General features: G+C 36.2%; 1 protein-coding gene across 1 annotated transcript in view; it reads left to right on the top strand.

Moving 5' to 3' along the window:
- Positions 1-25,258, top strand: part of MYO16 (myosin XVI) — a 439,204-nt gene that overhangs the window by 81,568 nt on the left and 332,378 nt on the right. The window contains exons 5-9 of the mRNA XM_006770695.2: positions 4,925-5,033; positions 10,020-10,144; positions 14,229-14,354; positions 18,371-18,446; positions 21,516-21,669. Of these exons, the coding sequence (XP_006770758.1) occupies positions 4,925-5,033; positions 10,020-10,144; positions 14,229-14,354; positions 18,371-18,446; positions 21,516-21,669 (590 nt within the window). The remainder of the gene's footprint in view (positions 1-4,924; positions 5,034-10,019; positions 10,145-14,228; positions 14,355-18,370; positions 18,447-21,515; positions 21,670-25,258) is intronic.

Genomic DNA, 25,258 nt, shown 5'->3' with positions numbered 1-25,258 from the left:
TCTCTCCCAGCTCCTGGAGGCCCAAGCATTTCTTGGTTTGTGGCAGCATCACTCCAATTTGCCCATCTTCCCTCTGTGTCTAAAAATTATATAGTGGATGCTTGCATCAGTGGAATGAAGTCAAAGAACATGTATGCATAACTCGTAGACACAGTCAACAGTGTGGTGATGGCCAGAGGGATGGGGGTGAGGCTGGGTGGAGGTGGGCAAGGGGGTGGGGTAGGGACAGCTGTAATAGTGTAACAATAAAAAATAAGTAACATTTTTGAACCTGAAATTGCATCAAAATTAAAAAGTTACCAAAAAGTATTAGCATATGAAAAGTGGTATTTGATTATTAAAATGCCATTAGGTATCTCTCATGAAAATTTAATTTTTAGTGTGTTAGAGATTTATTACTAAATGAAACAATTGATAAGTATATTCACTGACACTAAATTGTTACATAAAGTAAAAGAATATTTATTTGTTCTTATGTCACCTGATAGGCAGTAAATAAGATTCATATTTGGGAGGAATGAGATATTTGAATTCCATTTTCAGTACTTAGGACATAGTAGGACTAGGACAAATTGGAAGTCAGGCAGCCTCCCAGTTTGAATAATTAAAGAGGAAATGTGATTAGGGCTCCCAGTAGGAACTAGTCCCCAGTTACAGAAAACATTTGAGAAGTTTCTGTTGATTTTGCATATATAACATTGATTACTTTCATTTCCCTGATGAAAACCAATCACTGTGTAATTGATTGATTTTCCTGAAGCCACATTGAATAACTTGCCTCAGAATCTGTATTGTACAAAGATAGTATTTTTTGTTGTTGAGCTGTTCTTACTAACGCTACTTTAACTTAATTTGGAATTTCTTGTTTTATTTAAACAAAGGATAATCACTTCTCTCAGTGTAAGGAATTTGACCTCTGGTGATTAAGTGTAGGAAAGTAAAACCAAGAAGGTATTTCACACACGTACACACACACACACACACACACACCCTTAGGTCTTAGACATCAACTTTAAATGAGTTCTCTTGAATCATAAAAATGTATGTATGTCTTCCATCTATTCTCTCAATGTCCTTTTTTACACACCCAATTCCTAATCATATGTTTTTATAAAGGATAGCATTCGATAATTTTAAAATGTTACTTAAGATTTAGTAATTTTGTATAGTGATTGCTAAAGTTATTGTTTCAGAAAATAAGTGCAGGTTTGAATATTCTTTGTCCTATATTTGAAAATCTAGTCTAAAATCCTCAACTTGCTCTGTTTCTCATACCCTGAAATAAGACCACTGTGTACACAATGAAATGTGCAAACCAGCACATGAGGAAATTAAAGTTACTGTTTACTGGGGCATCCTCATTATGAGCTGTGTATCCAAGGAGACAATATAATTAACATGCACACCTATTCTGGAGCACTTTTCTCAGGCTTTTATAATTATAGCTGAAAAATCATATAGTGGACACTTACGTATGGAATAAAATTTTAAATTTTAGAAAGAACATTTTTAAAAAGATATTTAAGAATGCCATGTCTTAGAAGAGAAAAATAGTATTTTAGGACATGTTTCAAATTCTAAACTAAAAATGGACATTGTCAAGAGTGATCTTTTTATTGATTTGAATTATTTCTTAGCTCTTGCTTTACAAAGTTGAGAAAATCCATTTTATGTTCCTGATTGGTTCAAAGTGTGTGTTTTTTCTTTTAAGTACTAACACAATACCTTATAAATGCTACAAATTCCCTTTCTGTATGCTAGAAATGAGACCATCCTGATGATGTTAAGAGAAGTCTGACATTTCTAGGAAACATCCTGATTTGAAAATCATCAGCGTCTTATTTCCAATGGGATCCATTAACAACTATAATTGCACATTACCTTCTAAGTTAGTCAGTCTAAGAATAATAATCAGCTATGGATCTTACCAATGGTGTTTTTTAAAAATAGATATACAATTTCAGAATTCTAATTCAAGAAATACAGCTTCTCCAGGGATCCTTTAGGATCTGTGTTGTTATTGCACATGGCCAGCCTGTCTATGGACATCTATAAAAACCAGATGGCCTGAGAGGTGGGAGCAGAGCACCAGGACCAGGGCCTGTTGGGCACGCTAGCCCACAAAGCAAACAAGAAAGAAGAGAGGGAGGGAAGAAGAAAGGGAAGGAGGGAGGGGGGAAGACTAACTTTCATAAATGTCATTGTGGAGCTAAGAAAAAACTTTCCTTCACTATCTAAGTTCTTCTAGCTGGGCTAATAATCAAATTAACAGAGACATATTCAAAGGAGAAAATATCCCAAGTCTATTATGTGAATGCACATTCGGTAGTGCCATAACATCAGAGACCCAAAGAAGTACTGGGCAGCTGAGGTTTATATGCCATTCTAAAGCCAAGGAAAAGAGTGGCTGTGGTTTGGGACTTCAAAGGGCAGGAAGGCAATTCATAGGGAGACAGAAGACAAATGGTTGATAAATAAATGTTTGCTGGGCCATCTTTATCAATGGGATGCAGAGAGAACTTGGAAAAATGGGTTTTGTTAGCTTCCTTTCTGCCTGTCACACAGGAGTTTATGTGAAAATGTAGTTATTTGTGAGGCTGTCTTCCTTCCTTGGGCAGGCCCTCTATCTACATTTGTTTCATCAGTTGCAGGGGATGTGAAAGGTTTTCCCTGAGTCCTTTGTTCCTTTATAACCCATCTTAAAAACAATATACCCAGAGGCAAACTTTGGGGTGGCAATCTCTGCTTCCCTTCATCATCCATATGGAAAGATTGAAGGCAGGAAACATACATATGCATATAGTGACTTTGTAATATTATCTCTACACCCTTGAAAGGAAAAGTCAGGAAACTTAGTTTAAAAATTATTATGAAAATTATAACTCTTTGCTTCAATTTTTAATAATTAGTTTAAGTCAGTGTTTGGCTCCTTATTTTCCATTTATTTCAATAAATCTTTGTTAGTACCCCGTATGTGCCAGGCAGTGTAATAAGTGTTGGGAATATAAAGAGGAATAAGATGTGATCTGGGATTAGAAAAGTCTGACTTCTGTGCAAGGCATTATACCTGGTAATTTAGCAGCATAGCCCAGTGAGTGATTAATGGGGTGAAATTTCAATGAATGAGTCCAGAAAAAATATTCAGAACCATGTTTCACTTTCAGACTTTCTCTGAAAGAGCCCCATTACTTCTGAAAGAATAGACATGTTCCTCCAAGTGTCCCACCTCTCTCAAGTCGCTCTCCTAGTTATTTTTGTTGTGATTGATAATAAATGGCTCCTAATTAGATTCACCATTGCTTTGTGCCCAGATGTTTGGCATAGATAAGAGTCTATCTGAAATGTGTATGCATTGGGAAAAAGAATTACTTGATTATCTCCCACCTACTAGTATTGAAATTGGTAACAACACCCTATTGGTTTGTGCCTTAATTGATTCTTTAATAATTGATACTTGGGTACCTATGTAAAATCTTATTCTCATGGTTGGAGACTAAAGGAGTGAAATTATTAGCAAAGTCTACTTCAGAACAGTGCCTCAAATAATTACCTTTCAAACTCTAAATAAAAAAAAAATGAAATCAAATGCACTAAGAAAATAACCTGAAGTCTTTGGGATCTTAAAATTGCTTGATTTCCTTATGTAAATGAAAATCTGAAATAAATAACTTGATTTATTCACATAAAGGGGTATCTTTCTATGGGTATAGAATGTGTAATGTAATAAACTCTAAATGGTGAGGTAAGCAGCTTAGCGTATCTGATTGGAAAGTATTAAGATATGGGACATTATACAACTTTTGCCTACTTTTTGTTTGCTTATAATATATTTAGAGCAGTCTTTTAGAAAACCTAAGGTGTAGGATATTTATACATACACATATGTGCGCGTGCGCACACACACACACACACACACACGCACGCACACACTCACACACAAAAGGCAAACCTCCACATTTTAATATATTAAATTATGAATGTGACAACATTTTATGTAAAGTTATGAATTTGGATATTATATGAACTATAGAACTATATTTATATTGCAATACAGATGCCTACTCACTACAAAACAACAAGGGGACACTTGGCATTTGTTTGGCCTCAGCTTAACGACATGTTATGGGTAGGTGTATGGGAAATCTTGGACACTGGGAACGTGTTCATGTCTTGCCCTTGGAGAAAATATGTAAACCATGCCTAATCCATTGTATGGAGCTCATTAAACAATGTAAAGCAATGGTGACAATTTATGTGACCAGGCTTTTTAGAGAAAAAGCACATTGATCATTGTATTTAAGCTGAGATGGCAAAGGGTGGAGCAAGTGTGCTCAGAGATGTTTGATGGAGGGCCCTTTGAAGCTAAAGGATTTGCAAGAACCATATATAGTATATTCCATTTATTAATGCCTACAGATTATGCTTTTTCTTAGAAAAGTTTCTGGAAAAACGAAAGCCTTATGAAAACATCATGGTATGAGAACAGCTCTGAGATGAGTTTCTGTGGAGAGCAAAGGGCATGAAGATTTTATGAAATAGTTTGGGGAAGATCAAAGTTCATACAAGGGTTTTCATTTGGACTCTGAAGACATAGGGTTCATAGAAACAAGACAGGCTGTATAGGGGTAGCCAGCACACTGGCCTGAGTGGTTCAGTAACCATGGATTTGATTTTGAGTTTAGCAAGAGGGATGGGGAAAAGTAGTTGGGACTCAGGTCTTTCAATGGTCAGTTGAACATTTTTAGACTGTCAGATTTCTCAAAAATATTTAATGTGTTTGTCATAAAAATAATTCCAGTATTCCATAGGATTGTATCTGATGTAAACTATTGTGTACCTGTTTTCTGACTAAGATAGAAATGAAAGGATTGACCTATCTATGTTAACAGTATACATACGTTATATTTGTTTTTTTCACTTACAGGCTGGAGCCAATGTCCTTCTCCAGGATGTTAATGGAAACATACCATTGGATTATGCTGTAGAAGGGACAGAATCAAGCTCTGTTCTATTGACCTATCTGGATGAAAAGGGTAGGCTGAGCTTTGAAAAACTGTAGAGAGATAGACAAAGAGATAGGTTGGTGGCATTATAAGTGTACTTATTTTTGGGATCTTCCTACGTGTTTTCCTATTGATATGATTTCCCTAGATTGTGTAAAATGAATTATGTTTCTACACTGCAATTCACTTTCCTACTGCAATACATTGTTGGTTTAGTCAATGCAGTTTTGCAAGCCAGCAAAATTCTAGAGGCCAACAATGAAGGAACATTTTAACAAGCATCTAAAATCCATAATTAGAGGGACTGGGCTTGTAATTATAATCTATTCTCCACTGGGAGGAGAAGGGAAGTGAATCAGCACAACTGAATTTTGAGTTAATAAGAGTGAGGTCATGTGAAGTGTATTCTCTTAGGAGCCACAGTCCTCTTAAGAATTATTATTGTGGGTATGTCAGGGCATAAGTCAAGGGCAGTTTGCACGGGCATCTCAGCATCCACTCTTGGTGACACTTGGCAACAGAAATGTTGTCAGGAGAATTCCCATGATCTTGATGTTGGCCTGCGAAGATGCAGATGAGGGCCCAGATGTATTCAATGGCAAAGAACAGTTAATTGCACAGACCCAGGGTATAATTTCATGAGTAAGTTCAACATTGGCAAAGTGAGAGGTGTTTGAAATCTTGAGCTTGATATGGTATTAAAATAAAGAAGTATGTCTCCTCTTTTATTTTTCTCCTTTATGATGTTTAGGAGAAAATAAAAACAATTAAATTATAATCCTTTCCAATATGGTGTTTTGTCAGAGAAAAGGTTTAAACATTTTAAGAGCCTCATCATGCTTGCGACTCTATTCTCACTTCTAAGAAAGCCCGCACACCTGCCTCTTTGTTTCCTGTGCTCTTTGCCTCCTCCAGATCGCTTGTATCAGAGGGTTTATTGTGAGGATGGCTTAGGATAATAATAATAATTAGGACTCAGCAGCCATGAGTTCTTAAAAAACAGTCTCATTAATTCTGAGAGCAAGGTAAGAGCCGCTATTTTCATTCCAGTGAATATGAGCCTAGCTATGCTTCTGAAGGTCACTGAGTCATGGCCCGGGTGACAGAGCAGCATGGGTGCAGGTGCTACGGTATAGTCAGTCCTTCACACTACATCTCCCTCAGTCCTTGAACCTACAGGCTCTTACCTGAGGAAAACCCTATGTTCTTTCCATCTTGTTAACTATGACTTTGAGAATAATTACTTCTAAATGGAATGAGCTGAAAGTTATGGGCATTCCATGTTGGGAAGCTTTATTATTTGCACATCTGCAAAGTTTGACCTGTGGTCACATGATTCTGAACTGACATGAACCTGACTGTCTTTTATTTAGCTATGCCAGTTCTAAGTTATGTTTTCCTGCTCTTCTTACTGTTCTGAATTTTTAACAGCCATCATGATAAATGTTTTTCTCTGGAAACTAAAGTTAACTATCTTTAGTTACAAAAGAATTAACATCCAATATAATAAAGAGCTAATATGCTAATTATACCAAACAGCCAAACAACCTTCCTGACAACCCTCTAGACAATCTTCCAGACAAAGCTGGGGCTATGAGGGCTGAGGCAGCCGGGGCTGCAAGGGCCAAGGCAGCAACTGCTGCTGCGAGGGCTGAGCCCCTTGCATGGATTTTGTGCACCGGGCCTGTAGTTTCTTATAAATCTCTTCAACTCATTAAAGGTTTTTGTCTCATAAAGTTTTAGTGTTTTCAAAAGCAGTATTATCTATTCTGTAGAAATAAAAAGAAGTGTATTCCTTTGAGAGGTTACTTTAAAGAGTGATTAAGAAAAAGAAAAAATGAAAGGAGGTGCTGACTCTGAATGGTCTGGAGAAAATCTGTCACGGTGATGGCTGTCACAGTTAGTTTGTAAAATATATGTTTGCTGGAACAAATTCAATGTAATATCTCTTACATTTTAAACTCTGTTTTCCATTTGTGGCACTGGCCTCTGCCTTCCCATCCGTCTGCCCCCCTCTCATCTCATTCACAATCTGGTTCCATTTCTGACAGTGTCCCTCCTACTTATCACATCAGCTGCCACACTTCCTGTAAATACCACCTAATTTGATGTATTTTCCCCTTGTTGGTGCCCCTTTAGAATTATCTGCTGTGACAGCATGGGCCGATGTCCCTAGAAATTTCTAATATTACGAGATGAGATTTTTATTGTTATTTAGCACCCAGTGTTTCGGCACTGCATTCTTATAACCAGGCACCTGCAATCCTTGAATTTTCAACTCGCGTCATACAGTTTCAAACCAGAGTACTTATCATGCTGTCACACCAGGTCACATGTGGCAGGAGGCAGTCCAGGTTGTGAGCAAGTTGATTACATGGAAAATCACTGGTCACAAGTTCTAATTGTACTGTCACCACTGACATATACTATACCTGGGCACAGCAATTAACCTCTGCTCACCGCCTGAGCTGTCCGGGCTGGAAAGTGAGGCAGCCACAGAGGGCTGATTGAGCATGTTATGCATATTAGAGCTCCAGTGCAAGGCAGACCAACTGGTGTTCAAGGAAATCAATCGATTATAAAATGAGCCAGCATAGAGAGAAAGCAGTGCAGGAAGAGCTCAAGGTGGTCCAGGACAGATAGATGCTCACCATGAGGGGAGGGAATACATATATCTCAGTGTATATGTATACATAGATATATATTCAAGTCCCGGAAAAAGAAATAAAAACAACTTTGCTCAACACATATCATTGCACTGTGCCCTTTCTCCTTCATTCCAAATCGATCATTTTAGAAAAGTAGCCCACCTTTATTCTCCCGAGTTCCTAATCTCTACTCAGCCCACACTCCCTACCAATCGATTGTGAAGGACCCTGCCATCATGTGTTGCCCTTTTTGGTTCTCCATCCAGTGGTCACTTTTCTGTTCTCTAGTACCTCGTCTCTCTGTGACAGCTGATGACCTTGATCACACTGTTATGAAAACTCTTTCACCTGCAATGACCTTTCCATAGTTTCCCCTTCTCTTCCAGCTTCTACTTAGTTTTCTGCGGATGTGCCACTTGTACATCCAGACACCAAAATGTGGGTAGTTCCCAGGGCTCTGTCTTTCAGTTTGTCTTCTTTTATCTTCCCAAACTACCCTGGCTTATCTTGCCCTCTTCCTTGTGTTGTCCCCACCTGCCTGTTCCCACGAATGTTCCTATAGCTTAGATAATCTTTCAAGACCTGCAGGCTTGTATGCTCAGTTTTCAGTCTCTTGACTTGGATATCAGAAAATTTGAAATAACTTGTCTACATGGAACTTACCCTTTCATGCACTCTCTATATGTTATATTTTATCATAACATCCAGGGACCCAAGTATCTGAACATCACTTTTCGTCTCCTAAATCTCTCACATCTAATTGTCACCAAGTCTGACAGTCTGTTTCCTGGACATCTGACCTTTGATATGCCCATATCACTCACTAAGTTTGCTATTAGTATCTTAGTGAAAACTCTGGACTTTCTTTTTTTGTTTTTATTTTATTATCATTTTTATTAATCCTCACCTGAGGATATTTTTTTCCCATTGATTTTTAGAGAGAGTGGAAGGGAGGGTGAGAGGGTGAGAGAGAGAAACATTGTTGTGGGAGAGACACATTGATTGGTTGCCTCCCACATGCACACCCTGACCAGGGCTAGGGATCGAACCTGAAAACCAAGTACATGCCCTTGACCAGGAATTGAACTTGAGAACATTTGGTGTGAGGGCCTATGCTCTAACCACTGAGAAAAACCAGCCGGGGCAGTCTTTCTATTTTGGAACAGTCTTGGAAACTGGTCTTCTCACCTCTAGACATTCCTGTTTATACTTGAGAGGACTCTCAGATTAATCAGTCCACAAATAACCTTATCTATTTCTTCTGCTTATTAAAGTTCATTCAAAATGCTGCCCTTAATCCAACCTCTTCAGAATCACCCAGAGTCAGGGTGACAGTGCATCCCTTTTGCCTAGGACAGTCCTACATTGTGCCTGTAGTCAGGGTGGAGGAAAGGGGTTGGGTAGAGGGTTACAGAGCCCTTTTGGCTTGAACGTGTTTATTTATCTTTGCTAGAACCAACTTTCTTTGCCTGCTCAACTCTTTTGCTTCCTTCAAGCCTTGGCCCTCTTAGGAAACTTACTATGGAGACAAAAATTGGTGTTAGATTCACTTCTAGGAGCTTATTGGAGACTATTGTGCTAAAATCATGAAATGGATCATTTCAGAGTCAGCATAATGATAAAATTATCTGTAATAGCATCATAGAATAGCCCCAATACATAATAGATAATGGAGTAAGTAAAATTTGAAATGTTAAAAAGACAATGTTGCCTGATAAGGGACAGTTAATGAAAGTAAAGGTAGGGTCCAGATTGACTTCATGTGTTAATGAAGTTTCAGTTTTACAGACAGGCCTCTGACCTCACTGCATGGGGTGCAGCTTCTGAGACCTAACATTATGTATATATTATCAAATGTATTCAAGTGATAGTAATCAGTATCACATGTACATACTGTTAATTAAACTACAGATTTTATTCAAATTCTTTCCATTTTTCCAAAGATGTATTTTTTAAATCTATTCCAAGATAGATTGCTTTTAGCAGCAACTATTTTGGCCAGAACAATAATAAAGAGTGAAAACTGTATCTTTATACTTTCTTGTAATTTAATTTAGGTACTTTAAAATACTCTCGGCAGTGTGTGTTGATTTGTACTAAAGCCAATATACATTATGAACCTGCCATATGTAAGGTATCGTATCATGAATTTGGGATATAATAAGAGGGAAATTATTCAACACCACCCTCTAGCTGGAAATAGAATGCTTGCAAGAGAAATAATTACATATAGCACTTTGAGTGAGAATTCAAAGTGAAGAGGGGCTTCAAAGACGAACACGTTGGACGAATATAGGATGGAACTATTTTCACTCCAGCATCTGAGAAGCAACTCTACGTTCTGTTTGAAAGGCTCTTTTCCCCCTAGGGGTGGATCTGACCTCCCTGCGCCAGATGAAGCTTCAGAGACCCATGAGTATGTTAACCGATGTCAAACACTTCTTATCATGTGGAGGGAATGTTAATGAGAAAAATGATGAAGGAGTAACACTGGTAAGTTAATATACTTGACTCAGAAATATTGCTTAAGTGGAGAATTTAAGTTTATTTTTAAGAAAACTTAATTTCTTTATTTAGAAATGACTATGATTAAATAATGTATTTTTGATTACAAAAGTAATATATATTCAATGTAGAAATTTTAGAAAGCACATAAATATTCAAAGGAAAATGCAAATCACTTATGCCACCACCCAGAGAAAACTGATGTTTATATATATGTTTATATATTTTCTTCCAAGCTTCCTTCTTATGCATGTTTCCCCTACAGATTTAGAAGATTTTTTTGCATTTATTTGTCAATGTGATTTCAGAGATGGAACTTACAGGATAATGTTTTTATTTTAATTTTAAGCAAAACAAACGATGGCTTAGTCTGGTGAATAAATTTCTAAATTCAAGAAAACATTGCTTTTTATTGATATAAGGCATAGCTGCAGTAAGTTAAAAACAGAACAATTAAATTTGGATTGATGTTTATATAAATATAAGTTCAGTGATCAAAATATGAACATTCGGCCCTATTGACCCATACAATTCACCTGGAGTGGGCATGCAGGGGTTAAAATTAATTACGATGGAAATACATGCATTGAAGCTCAGAAAAAATAAGGAAGTAAACTAGGACAGCAGAAAAGAGTATGAAGCTCTGAAACATGGGGCATACAGAAGGGGCTGGAGCCAGTGATTTTCTGCCATGGAAAAAGTATGGTATGAGGTTGAACACAGGGGATTTCAAGCTGAACACTGGTAAGTGCAATGACCCTGAGGCAGGACCAGGTATGGTGTGATTGATACACAACAAGGTGGTAAGTTTGGCTTAGCAGAGAAAAGGAGTGAAGAGAAGTAACTAGGGTCAGATCACACATATTGTGGGCCTATGTAAGGACAGTGGCAGTTACTCTGAGTGAGATGAGGACACACTGGAGAGTTCTGAAGAGAGGAAGAGTGTGATTTTACTTCAGTTCTGAAAAGATCACTCAGTGCTGTGTTAAGGATGGACTGTATAATGGCAAGGGTGAAGCTGAGAGTTCAATAAGGAGCCTTTTCCAGTGATTTAGGAAAGCAATGGTGTGGCTCAGCCAAAGGTGGTAGAAGTTGAGGTAATGAGAAGCAGCTAATTTCAGTCAATATTAAAAGAAGTTCCATAAATTTCCTGATGGAAATGTGGTGTGAGAGAAAGAAAAGACTTCAAAATGACTCCAAGTATTTTTTACTTAAACAACTTGAGTGATGAAGTTGGCATCAAATGAGATAGAGAAGGCTGAAGATGGAGCTTAGAGCAGGAAAGATCAGAATCAGTTCTGGAAATATGAAGTTAGAAGTGTCTCTTAGCCATCTTCATGGAGATGTTGAGTTTGGAGTTGGATATTTCAGTCTGAGATTCATGAAATGTCTTGACTGAAGAAACAATTTGGGGAACATTAACATATATGTGATCTTGAGAACTTCTGAAACAGATGAAATCATGAATTGATATAGCAGAAAAGAGGATTTGGGACTATGCCTTGGGGCTTAGGCAAAAGAGGAAGATCCAGAAATGAGATGAGAAAAAATACCTCCCAAAGTAGGAGGGAAACCAAGAGAATGAGGTGTCCTGGGAGCCAAGTGAAGAACTTATGATGAAAACGAGCATGAGATAGACTATAAAATACTGCTGAAAGGGTCAAGTAAATGGAGATGACAAATTGGCTATTGGACTTGGTAACATGGAGGTCATTGGTCTTCTTATCTAGGGTAGTTTTAGTGCAGTGGTTGGGTCAAAATCCAGTTTACAGTGGGCTATTTAATTAATAGTTCAATTAACACACACAATACACTAATGCCTAACACATTGTAGAAACCTAATAGAGACTTTGTTTCTTTGTCTGACAGAAGATATTACAACTTTACATACATTTTGAAAAATCATTGTTAAATGACACTAATGTATTATGCTTCAAACACTATTGAATAAAAGGACCTGCAATTGTTCAGTAGGAAAGCTATTGAAATAATCAATATAGAGTAATAGATCACTCTCATTTTAAACCATCTTCAATTTTGACATTCCCATAAATGTTGCTAATAATTTTTCTATAATAACAATCTTCTCGTGATCATCTTTGAGCTTTTTACAATGAAAATAGCAATGAATAGAAAGCTAGACAGTTGTCCCTTGGAGACGAGAGTATTTAGCAAATGACAGTTATATTTGATTCTTAGGTCTAAATTGTTTAGTCTGTTATGTTAATGACTGTCATCGCTGGAGTTGCCTTTTTGTAAGGCACATGTATTTTGTGCTTTCCTGTCTATTGTTAGTGATAACATAAGACACTTTTGTCCTTAGACTGATTTCTATATTCTGAGTTGGAGTGTCCAATTGTGGTTCAGGATTAGGTATAATTTTCCACACTGTTAAATTGCTGTGCAAAAAGAGATGCAATTATCAACAAAAGGCTCAATGGAATAAACTTCTAGTAAGATGGTTTTGATGTTGTCTTTTCTTCCTTTTTTAGAATACACACTAAAATAACCAAATATAATTACAGCTCTTTTAAAAAGATTTCTTAGTTTACATTAATATTCTTCTGAAAAGAAAACAGAAGTCTTAAAAAAGAACATAGTCCAAAAAAGCCATGTTATAGAACATATGAAAATTAGTTCCTGAGTTTGAATGTATATATGCTCTTGGAAAATACTACTGTAATAATTAGCATATATACCACAAATATATTGGCTGGTTCTTCACTGTTTTATTATAGAATTTGATATATTACATCTGGCCTTGATACATATGCATTGTTGGAAAACAATTATTCATGAGATGTAAATACCAAGCAATCTTGCTTTTGTTTCTCTTTGTGATATCAGGTGTGTTGGTTCATCCTGTACTTCTAGACAAGGACAATAAATAGCCAATGCATGATTTTTCTGGCCATTTTTAGGGAACACAGCTTTTATGGTTACTTTATGTCACAAAACATAGCCTCAATTTAAAGATTAGATTGTCCAGACCCATGTAATATTTAAAACTCACAACCTGAATAAAGTCCAGGCTCATTGATCTTTTTAATGCCATACGCCCCTTTAATCATATGGTGAGTCCCTTGCCAATGTAATAGTTCTATGCAATACAAAATGGTGCCTAGAATTACATAGAAAGCCAGTTATGTTGAAATATAGTAATCATAATGTTGAAATTAAATTTGTTATATGTAATGTTACACTTAGTAACAGATCTAATGATTACCATGATTTTACAGTGGAGTTGGACATGGGTGATATTTGGAGATATTTGCTATAATATTAATGTGATATGAAAGTATAATTTCTTCTGCTAATTTTCCCTTCTTAATTATTTTAACTGTAAAATAAATCATGTAGTTACTTAATAACCTAATTGAAATTGGATTGGATGACAGTTTACTTAGAAAGAAAGGCTATGCCTTAGAAACAGGAATCACCACATCTGAAAAATTTGAAAGGTTCTCCAAGACCTGAGCTCATCACTGTAGTTCCTGAGGCCTCATTTCTGAACTCCAGGTTGCATTGAGAAACCAAGCTTGGAGAATGTCAAAATGATAGCTGCACAATCATTTTGAAGCTTCTCAGGATCATTCGTCCTCTCCAGTTCCTGTCCCTTTTCTGTGTATAAAAGCATCACAGGATCACGTTTTCCATTGTCATTTGTATCTTTCAATCTCTTTCCTGAAACACCAAATGCAGTGCTAGAATTTTAGAGCTAATCAGTGCATATGTGACTTCTAGACAAGTAGTGATAAAGTATTAAATTATTACATTTCATATTTAAAAGTATTCATATTATAGTAGAAAGGTACATCAGAGAGGAAAATAAGAATTACATGAAAAACTGTACCTTGTCAGAGTCAGAAGGAAAACAATACTTAATTAAAGCCTTTTTCAAACAATGATGACATTCACTTGTACCAAATAAATCAAAGTATTTATGTTTCTTTTATTAAGGTCTCTATATTTTAGGTTCAATACTTTATTAAATTGCTCTCTTTAAGCCACTGAATAAATTATGATGTTGCTGCTTTTAAAAGATAAATAACAAAATATCTCTTTATTGCAGTTACATATGGCATGCGCCAGTGGCTACAAGGAGGTAGTGTCTCTCCTCTTGGAACATGGGGGAGACCTCAACATAGTGGATAATCAGTACTGGACCCCACTTCATTTGGCAGCGAAGTATGGTCAGGTAAGTGAGTTCCTGAGCTATTTTATAAATTATTTTATAATCAATGCATCCTTTTATATTAATTTTATTTCAAATTATGTACTAATCATTATGTAATCTGACTTTTAATGGTATGGTCTTACTAAACAAATGTTTTATGAATAAAAAACATTTACTTTTAAAAGGACAAATAATAACATATATTCCTTAGGACTTGGCATACTAGCATACTGCATATTCTACTCAAAATCATTCAAGAAATGATCAAAAACATAAATATCCTTTATAATGTAGACTTGACACAGTTTTCTTAATATTATATAGTTCTGATAAGTTTACTGTTTCATGAGACTGTAATAATTCTGTTTGTTTTCTACAATTAGTAGATGTAAAGTAAAATTACATTTTGTATTTTATTTTTCTCCATAAATTATATTTCATTTTAATAAATGAGGGATGGGTAGCAATTCTTTCTCTGAATTGACTTTTTGCTATAGTTAATGCATCTTAAGACACTAATGCACAAATTAATTTTCACTAGGCACCCTTATATCCTGAAGAAGGAGCAAAATCACAGTCAGATAAAATGTGTCTTGGAGAGAGAGAGAGACATGTTGTATGTATCCATGACAAAAGATAAAGGAATATATTAAACAAGTAAAACAGGTTAGCTATATAGTAAAAATACTGTCAACAGGTTTTACTGATGAAAGTAGATTTTTAAAAATGTTATTTTACTTTGTTATGTTTAACCATAAAAACATCATTTAATGATTAATATATATGCCAGATGTGATACCTGCCAAGCCTCAGTGATATAAGGAACTTAAGCCGAGTTCACTTGCTACTTCCTTCTTAAAGCTTCCTGAAGTTTCCTGCCACACAAAAGTCACAAGATAGAAGAATCAGTGATTAAACTGGCAGAGAGAATTAGTGGATATCAGTACTCTCACCCCATTTACCTATCACATTAGAAAAACTTCCAAACTTTGGGTTTTCTCTTATTTTTCACCCAGCTCCCAACTCCCCTCTCATCTGGGAATCAGATGTCTGTGTCTATGAGTCTGTTTCTGTTTTGTTTGTTCATTTATATTGTTCTTTAGATTTTACATATAAGTAAAATCATATGGTATTTATCTTTCTCTGACTGATTTATTTTAATTTATTTTACATAGCATAATACCCTCTAGGTCCATCTATGAATTCACACATAGTTAAGATTTTCTCTGAAGTTTGGGGTTTCTAGATCTATGTTTTCAGCCTAGAGAAACATGGTATTGAAATTACATGGAAAATACAATGCAAAAGCTGCATTTGCTTTGGGAGATGCAGAGTAATTAAGATTGATGTTCTTATTACTACTTCTCCAGTGTGCCAGCTACATTTCCAACACTCGTCATTTATTAACATTAAGTGACTTAAGGAACTTTCCAATGGCTTTATTTTTTTTTAACCCAGCTGCAAAATATTTTCCCCCCAACTTTTAGAAACCATTATTCCTCACTTTTTTTTTTTAGGTCTCCTATACTTTCTTCTATGTTCCAGACTCTCCCCACCACACAAACACACCTATATTTGAATCTGCCCAATGAAATGATTAAGCCAGCTTGTTTGGAGAGCTTCCATAGCCCCCTCATTGGCTCTGAGTACCAGCCACCACTCGCTGGCTGTGTGAACCTAATAAGCCTTAATAGTCCTTCCACTGAGCCCCAGGGTCTTCAATTAGTGACAACCATCAACACATCTGTTTACGGGGGAATTGTTACAAAGCTCAGAAGACTGTTGAGAATAAAAAAGGCAAATGCATCACTGAAGTATCAAAGAGCATATGTCCTAGTCAATGGATCCAGCTGCTAGATTTGTACAGAGAGATGTTGAACATAATGTTTTCTAGCAATGGCCATTTACAGTGTGCAAATGAGTCAGATTTTTAAAACAATTTCACCTTTATCCTCTGCTTTTGTAGAAAATGAGTAGCCATTAATTCTGTATTTTAGAAATCCTTATATATTTTAGTACAAAGGTTAGGATCTGAAGATTATATATGTCTTTTCAGTTTTGCTCCATTAAACCTACTAGAATGGGTTCTTCACCAGAATGTAAGCTCCAGAACAGCAGAGAGGTGATTTGTGTGGCCCACTGAGCCATCCTGTAGCCAGCAGAGTACCTGAAGGAATTAAATGGACAACTCCATCAACCAGGAACTAAAAGCAAAGTTCTACTGCTGAGAGTTTGAGTGAGGATTTAACGTTAGGGTATATGACACCAGAACAAAAATATTCTTCCTCAATTCAAACTAAAATTAAGGAATAACTAAGAGATTTATGTTACTAGAAGATTTTGAGTAAATTGTATCTTTATTTTTTGTCAAGAATATACCATATGATATCTAGAATTATTTTAAAAATTCTTTACACTACCACTTAATATTCATTTTGGAAATGATATTTTAGGAACAGGTTTTATTTGAATTATCAATATGTATGCATGGGAGATTTGTAACTCTCCAAAGACATTTATTGTAAATAAATGCATCTCAGTTGAGAAAACATGTGATAAATGCTAACATTTTAGAAAGACTCGTGGCATTTTTAGAGTCATTCACAGCAATTTCAGTTTTTTATGAATATCTTATAAATATAAATACCTTTATGGAGAAGGTAGTTTATAATTTATAACAGTATTTATAGTATTTATTACTGTCATTAAACTTAGATGGCATATATATTTTAAAACTTCCCTTTATACATACATTAACTTTTTCATTGAGAACAAAGAAATACCTGTTCTTCTCTAAAACTGAGAACTGAATAAGATATGTGTGCAACAGTTCTTTCAAGAGTTGTACAGAACATAAAATTTGATTCTAGCCTTGTACATATTTTAGTGTTGTTAATAGCATTGAAATAGTATAGCAAAAGATAAGAAAATAATTGTGAAATGTTGAAATCTAAATCTCTTCAAAAGTACTTTATATCACACAACTCTTACATCTTAATGTTCAAAGGAGTCATTTGTATTCTCAAATACATTTTTACCTAAGTACATAAGAATTGAGATATATTTAGATTTTTTTCCTTCTGATATTTCTTCTATGCTTTGGAAAAAACAACAGTGTCTGGATTTCCTCCTGCCCCTCTGAGCACACAGTATTGAAAAGCTCAGTGTTCTGTCCTAGGTTCTCTCCCTTCCCAATATTTATGTCTTTAGAAGTCTTCAAAGACTTTGCATGTTCATGTCTCCCAAAGCCTCCTCTCTTATGTCTCTTCCCCCAAGTTCCAGACTCAAGAGGACCACTGCCCAGAGAGTAATTCCTGTTAACCTGCGTTCAAACTCAACTTGTGTACAAAGAGAATGGTCATCTTCTTTTTCCCATTTCCAATCTGTTGCCTTCTTTTCTATTTAATCATTTACTGGGCATTATTATTTTCTTATTTTTCCTCTCCTCGCCCGTACCTATTAAACCCCTGAGCCCCAAAACTCTTACCTAGTAAATGGATTTGAGCTATATTCATGTGTGTCCTCGCTGCCTTCACCCTCATCCAGTGCTTCAGCATCTCTACATCAGGATTATCCTGCCAACCTCCTAACAGAGCTCCCTGGCCCTCCCCCACGCCATTCTAAGTACAAAAATAATCAAACCATTTCAACTCAACATCCTTTCCACTGCTGTCGATATGTAATGCCCATGCCAAAAAATAATTTATGAGCCCTGTGTGCCTGGGCTTCTGCTTAACTCTCCAGCTCTAGTTCTCCTGCCCTCTCCCACCAGGTGAGAGGATGAAGCCATAGTGAACTTCTTTCAGATTCTGTAGTATGCCATCATGCACATCCTTTACATGTTCTTTGCTGTTCTTGAAAATGTTAAATGGTCAAATATGACCTAACTTTGCAGGACTACACTGTGATGTTATGCTAATGCATTCTCATTTCTCCAACCTTATGTGCCCCTTGAGGCCATGAATGTGTATTATTTACGGATGAATCTTCAGTATCCAGCATGATGTTTCCTATTTCAATCATCTCTAATGTTTCAGACAAACCTGGTGAAACTTCTTTTGATGCATCAGGCAAATCCAAACCTTCTGAACTGCAATGAAGAGAAGGCCTCAGGTAGGTTATGAGCGTCCTGGGACCACTGAGCAGTCACGGGTTCCTTCCTGTCGTATGTAAGTTGTTCATCATGAGCGTAGCTAGGAAATGAGAGTCAGCCTCTCTGAGAAGCTCTGTGAAAACCAGCCCAGTTTAGTATGATTCATGCTTCAGATGCCCTGATCCAGGACAAGGGGACATTAGAGAGCAGTTATGTTAATGGGTTACTGTGTCCTTCCTTTACAACTTGCTTTTCAGGCTTAAACTTCCAGGGTGGTGATACCTGCAGTGTCATTACTTTAAAAGATTTTTTGCTTTTGTGTTAACTAGTTTCTCATCAGACCCAATACATGCTTGTTCATTAGGGTATTTTTAAATAGTGACATAACAGTATTTTTTTCTGCACAGATGTTTATACTGCTAGAAATAGTGACTAATATGCTAAAGATAATTTAAAAGTTTAAAAAACTTAGTTTAATGTTACTTATTTTTAAAAAATATATTTTTGAAAATTTCTAAAGTTGTAAAACAATATTTTTTGATTTGTTTTAGAGAGAGAGAGAGAGGAAAGAAGAGAAAGAGGAAGGGAGGGAGAGAAAGAAAGAAACATTGATTTGTTTTCCCACTTATTTATGCATTCACTGGTTGATTCTTGTACGTGCCCTGACCAGGAATTGACCCTGCAACCTTGGCATATCGGGATGACACTCTAACCAATTGAGCTACCCAGCCAGAGCTACAGTTCTTTTTACTACTATTCTTTTATATGTTCATATATGTAGTTTAAAAATTGATGTAACATTCATTTTTTAGCTTTTAGAAAATTTGACAACAATGCTACTACTCAAAAATTACTTTGGTATATTAAAAAAAGAATTCTATCCTGACCAGTGTGGCTCATTTGTTGAGTGTCCACCCATGAACCAGGAAGTCACAGTTCAATTCCCAGTTAGGACACATGCCCAGGTTTTGGCCTGAATTCCCAGTAGGGGGCATGCAGGAGGCAGCCAGTTGATGATACTCTCTCATCATTTTTTTTTATCTCTCTGTCTCGCTCCTTCCCTCTCTCTGAAGTCAATAAAAACATATTTTAAAAAATAATTCTAAGCAACAAAGAGAAACGTCTAGTAGAAGGAACAAAATATAAAATTTTTGATGGTAGTAATTGATCAGAATAATTTATATTTACTTATTCTTCTTGTTGCTATAACTACTGGCCTCAAATTTATAATTTGATGTACTTATAAGAGGAAGTATGATTAATTGATAAGCATCTAGTTTAAGGCAAAATGGGGGATTTTTTCTATTTCTTACATTATTGGAATTAAGTATTATTATGGAATGTTTTTTCATCTTTGCTAAAATAAACTGACGATTTAATAAACAGAACTATGAAAGCTTGACAGTCTCAAATGTTACAACAGGCTAATATTAATGATAGTGTAGTAATTTTAACATGAACAACAAAAAAGTATGTCTAATAAATATGAATTAATAGTTTTCTTCTATTTTTTAATAAATATATTTATTTTGAAATATATCACACCTTCTGTTAACTCTAGTCTAGTTCTAACAGATCACAATTTCAAGTTCATATCCTTAGCTTCTTGCCCAGAGTAGGGAATAAATATGATTGACCCCTGACTGCATAGGCTCCCTTCTGTCATACTTCCACCTTTTAGGTCTAGTGTCAACTGTGCCAAACAGACATCCAAGGTAATGGACAGTTCTGGAGCCCCCAGGGAATGACTAAATCCCTGGCCTACACTCAGTCTGACCACCTCCGGCATAGTGTGTGGTGACTCAGGCAATTTTGTCCATGTTGGTCATGCCATGTCTACCATGTCTACATTGTAACCCCTTTTCTATGCCATGTTGGTCATGAAGACACAATGATGTGATCATAGTAGACCCTCGGTAAACATTTATTGATTGATTGAAAATATTTCTGTCACACACAAGGGACAAAGACCAATAATGCAGTGAGAGGTTAAGAGTAAATGCAGGATAGCCCAGCATCTTATCCAAGAGCAAGAAGAATGAACCAGATAAAACAGTAGTGCAGAGAGAAGTGAACTTGACACATATTTTGACTGAGCAAATGAAAATTATCACAGTGCCATATTAGGTTCTTACTGTTTTGTGTTTCTTAAACTTGGAATGGACACATAAAAATTATGTGGGGAAATAAAAGCAATTTGGGGCATAGCTGTTAGGTGAGGCAGAAATAATCTCCCTAGGTAAAGAAGCTGAACAGCCTCCTCCTCATTATGCGATTATGATTTAACCTAAAGTAAATGATGATAAAACCCTGGCCTAAGTACCTTCCTGTGGTCGGTGAATTACTGCTTCCAGCCCATAAAACCACATAAGTCAAGTTTATAGACAAAGATGGTCATGCAGTTTAGTTACGAGGGTTGAAAGGAGCAGATGACTCCATTAGGTTCCTGGTTGTTATTAATGTGAATTTTTCTCAGGATTTATTGATGTCCAGTATAATTTGTTAATAAGTATAAGTTGATTAATTCCCATCTTTATTGCTGTCCAGATATGTTCAGATGTCACTGTTAATGTGTAATTTATAAGAGACTATAGTAATTCATATTTCAGATAGAGAGGCTAGACACACTATTTTAATACATAGCTATTTATTTGTACATCTACCCATTTAGTAAAATGTTTTAGAATGCTTCCTACATGTTTTATAACAGCCCAGTCATTCTGAATGTATAATATTTTTTTGTCATTTTGCTTCATATTCACTAAGATGAAGGAAGAGTTTCCTGACAATAAAATGACATTAAGTTCTCTCAAGCTTAGCTTCTCAATGATTTACATTTTACACATCACCTCTTAGTGAAATTATTTTTATATGTTTTCTTTTCAGTTATAATTAAACATGTCACTAATGTGAAAAAGACAGTATTTTTAAATGGCAGCACTGCAATTTTGTTCCTGGCATAAACTTTTAATGTTTTTATTTTTGCTACATGTGCTGATAAATTTTAGCGTTTTCAGAACTATTGAAAGTAAGTAGTTTTCTGTGGTTTCACCATCCACTTTTTCTGATTTTCTTATTGGTTCACGTAGACATCGCTGCATCTGAGTTTATTGAGGAAATGCTGCTGAAAGCCGAAATTGCCTGGGAAGAAAAAATGGAAGAGCCTTTATCTGTGCCTACCTTAGCACAAGAGGAACCCTATGAAGAGATCCTTCATGACCTGCCAGCTGTTTCCAGTAAGCTGTAAGTGCCTTTATACAAGCAGAAAGCCGTAGCCCTGATTCTCTGCTGACTTAATTATTCTCATTTGTCTTCCCCGCTAATCACCAGTCATTCATTCTAAAGTAAATATTAAGCCTATCTCTCAACTGAAAGCTAGAAAACTGAAGCTACATGTTAATATATTTATCAAAAGATACATGGTGACAATCACAAGTTTAGCCTACTCTTATGAATATGCTCTGATTTTGTAAAACATCACTATTTCAATAATTAGATATATTTGTCACCATGAGATCAGAGATAATATTTTAAACACACTCCATGTTGTTGTTTTTTTAGCTAAAAGGTTATGTAAGGTTTCCAATGACTATCATAATGGCTAGATTTCCTAAGGTAGGAAATATAAATACTCATTTTTTTCTCTCTAAAGTATAAAACCAATGATTTTTTTTTGTTGTCTAAAATATCTCCTAAGTACCAACACATGCTGCAAGGGGGATATACCTTAAAAACATCATGCTAAATGGACAAAGTGAGAAACAAAAGTCCATATATGATATGATTCCATTGATATGAAATGTCCAGAATTATCAAATCCATGCAAACAGAAAGCATAGGAGTGTTTTCCAGGAGTGGGCAGAAGGATAAAGAGAAGTGTCTCTGAATGGATGTGAGTCTTTGGAAATGATGGAAATGTTCTGGAAGTAGGTGGTTACACAAACCTGTGAATATAAAAAGCAGAGAAGTGTACACTTTAAAAGCATGTATTTTGTGCTCTGTGAATTATATCTTAACAAAAGAAATAAACACATAAAGCAAAAAAGAAAATATAATTCAGGTTGAAAGCAAAATCTGCTGTGTATAACCAGTGAGACCTTGAGGAAGTTGCCTCCCTGTATAAACACGTTTCTTTTCTGCTGGTGGCGATTATGCCTAATATGTATTTGGGACATTTGAGGGGACTTTGAATAAATAGCACTATCTAGTATCTGGACAATTGGAGAAATAATCAAAGAGAGAAAAAGAGTCCAAATCACACCTGCTCCATGATAGAGGGTACATGGGAGGACATAGCTAAATGTGGCAGCTGAAAGGGTTTGTGAGTATATTCCATTGTTGGGCAGCTCTACCAACAAGGCACTTAGAACCCAGATCAGGCCTCCCAAGGGAGGGGCTCCCAGACCAGGTAGCAGTGTGGAGGAGGAGGAAGAGCTGTGATCTCTGCAGGAAGGCTTGCTGCAAGAAGAAGGAGACAGGGGCTGAGGAGCCACTCTTCCCAGATTCAGACAAAAAATCATTCCATTTCATAAATGTAGCGGCAGGCCCAGAATTAGCATGACTTCATTTCTCTTCCTGGAAATTTGAAAAGATTCTGCCTACGGACATGCCCCTAAGGCCGTTATAATGAATACGTAAGCTCAAAGAGGAAAACTCTTATTTCAGAGCCTGTTCCATCTTGCTGGCATTCAAAAACACTTTTAATTTAAAATTAATCCAGATAATTCAGAGGCTAAAGCCATATGTAAATACTCTGACCTCTACTTAATACTAAGATATATTCATTATTGGATTGGATTGTTATTTTTTTGATCCTCACCTGAGGATTTGTTTTTAGACTTGATAGAGAAAAACATCTATGTTAGGGAGAAACATCAATCAGTTGCCTCCAGTACACCAACCAGGGTTCAAACCGCAATCTAGGTATGTGCCCTGATTGGAAATGGAACCCACAACCAACTGATGCTTTAACCAGTGGAGCCAGCCTACTAGGGCTGGATTGCATTTTTTAACTTCGTTGTAAATTTTTGTGTCAGACACTATGCTAAGAACCTTCATGGGTTATCTTATTCCATATTCTAAGCCTTATTTTGTGTAATAAATCATGAATTAGCCAGAATAAGAACACGCGAGACCCGTACCTCTGCGCTTCTCTTCTGCAGCTTCTCTTGCTCTCAGTGTGCGTTTCCTTCCTTCTAGTTGTAGAATTTACCGTCAGCCAGGCTTCCTATGGTTCTGGATGAAGTCCGTATTGTTTCTCTGAGGTATTAATCAATTGTTGTGAGCGGCCTTAATTTCCCGGTGTTTATCTCTGCCGCCATCTTAGTTTCCCTGGATTGCATTTTTTAACTTCGTTGTAAATTTTTGTGTCAGACACTATGCTAAGAACCTTCATGGGTTATCTTATTCCATATTCTAAGCCTTATTTTGTGTAATAAATCATGAATTAGCCAGAATAAGAACATCACTTCTACTGTGTCTCACCATTATTAGTAAATGTCTTTCTATGTTTTAATATATAATCAATAGGATATTCCTACATTATTGGATTATCCCATATTTCGTGTTTCTAATCTCTCTTTTATCCAGTGAACATTATTATGGTCTTTATTTGTTGCCTGGTTTTCAAGTTCATGTCTCAAATGAGCAGGTTAGATTTAACTCCAAAGATCCTTTCTAAGTATAATATTCCCAATCTGGTCTCTATTTGTAAAACTTGTAGGTTTCCTCTCTCTGCTTTAAATTTACAACTGTTCTCACATTTGACTGCTGTTCCCTATTGCATTCTCTTTCCTGCTTTTTTCTGGGTGCCTCCTCGCTGTGCTGTCTTTTCTGTCCTTAGATATATATATTTTAGTGCCTAATTACTGTTAGTGCTGCTACAGACCCAGCTGCTGCTGAATATGGCATTTGGTATTTGAACATGGAAATGTTCTCCTGGGGTTTTTAATCATGGGGAAGTTCTTATATGTGCTAACTTTTGTTTCTAATTTTCTGTTTCATGGAGTTCTGGAGTTGGAAGTCACAAAAATTCTGCACAATGCCTAAATAGAGTAATTTACTAAACAATTGTGGGTTTTCACTTATTAATATTAACAGTACTGATGATTTATAATAACAACAATAAAAGCTTTTTGTTATGCAGTTAGAAGGTGTCAGGACTTGTGCAAAGTGGTTTACATGGATAATGCCATTTAACCCTCAACACAATACCTGAAAGTACTTGCTATCACTGCCCTTCTTTTTACATCACTGTCTGATACTCAGACTGTAGTGACCTGAGTCAACATACACAAATATACCCAACCTTACACTGTTTCCCTGAGAAGGGCCTTTTTTTCCCTTTCTTTGTTGATTAGGTATTGCATATGTGTCCTTAACCCCATATTGCCCTCCCCACCCCACTCATGCCCTAACCCCTCTGATGTCTGTGTCCATTGGTTATGCCTATATGCATGAATACAAGTCCTTTGGTTGATTGCTCCCCCTAACCCCTCCCCTCTCCTACCTTCCCTCTGAGGTTTGAGCATCTGCTCAATGCTTCTCTATCTCTGGATCTGTTTTTGTTCATCAATTTATGTTGTTCATTATAATCCACAAATGAGTGAGATCATGTAATATTTATCTTTCTCCAACTGACTTATTTCACTTAGCATAATGCTCTCCAGTTCCATCCATGCTGTTGCAAATGGTAAAAGTTCCTTCCTTTTTATAGCAGCATAGTATTCCATTGTATAGATGTACCACAGTTTTCTAATCCATTCATCTGCTGATGGGCTCTTAGACTGTTTCCAGATCTTAGCTATGGTGAATTGTGCTGCTCTGAACATAT

Source organism: Myotis davidii, unplaced genomic scaffold, assembly GCF_000327345.1.
Source record: "Myotis davidii unplaced genomic scaffold, ASM32734v1 scaffold242, whole genome shotgun sequence".
NCBI lineage: Eukaryota > Metazoa > Chordata > Mammalia > Chiroptera > Vespertilionidae > Myotis > Myotis davidii.
The sequence above is the reverse complement of the archived record's forward strand: the minus strand, read 5'-3'. Positions and strand labels throughout refer to the sequence as shown.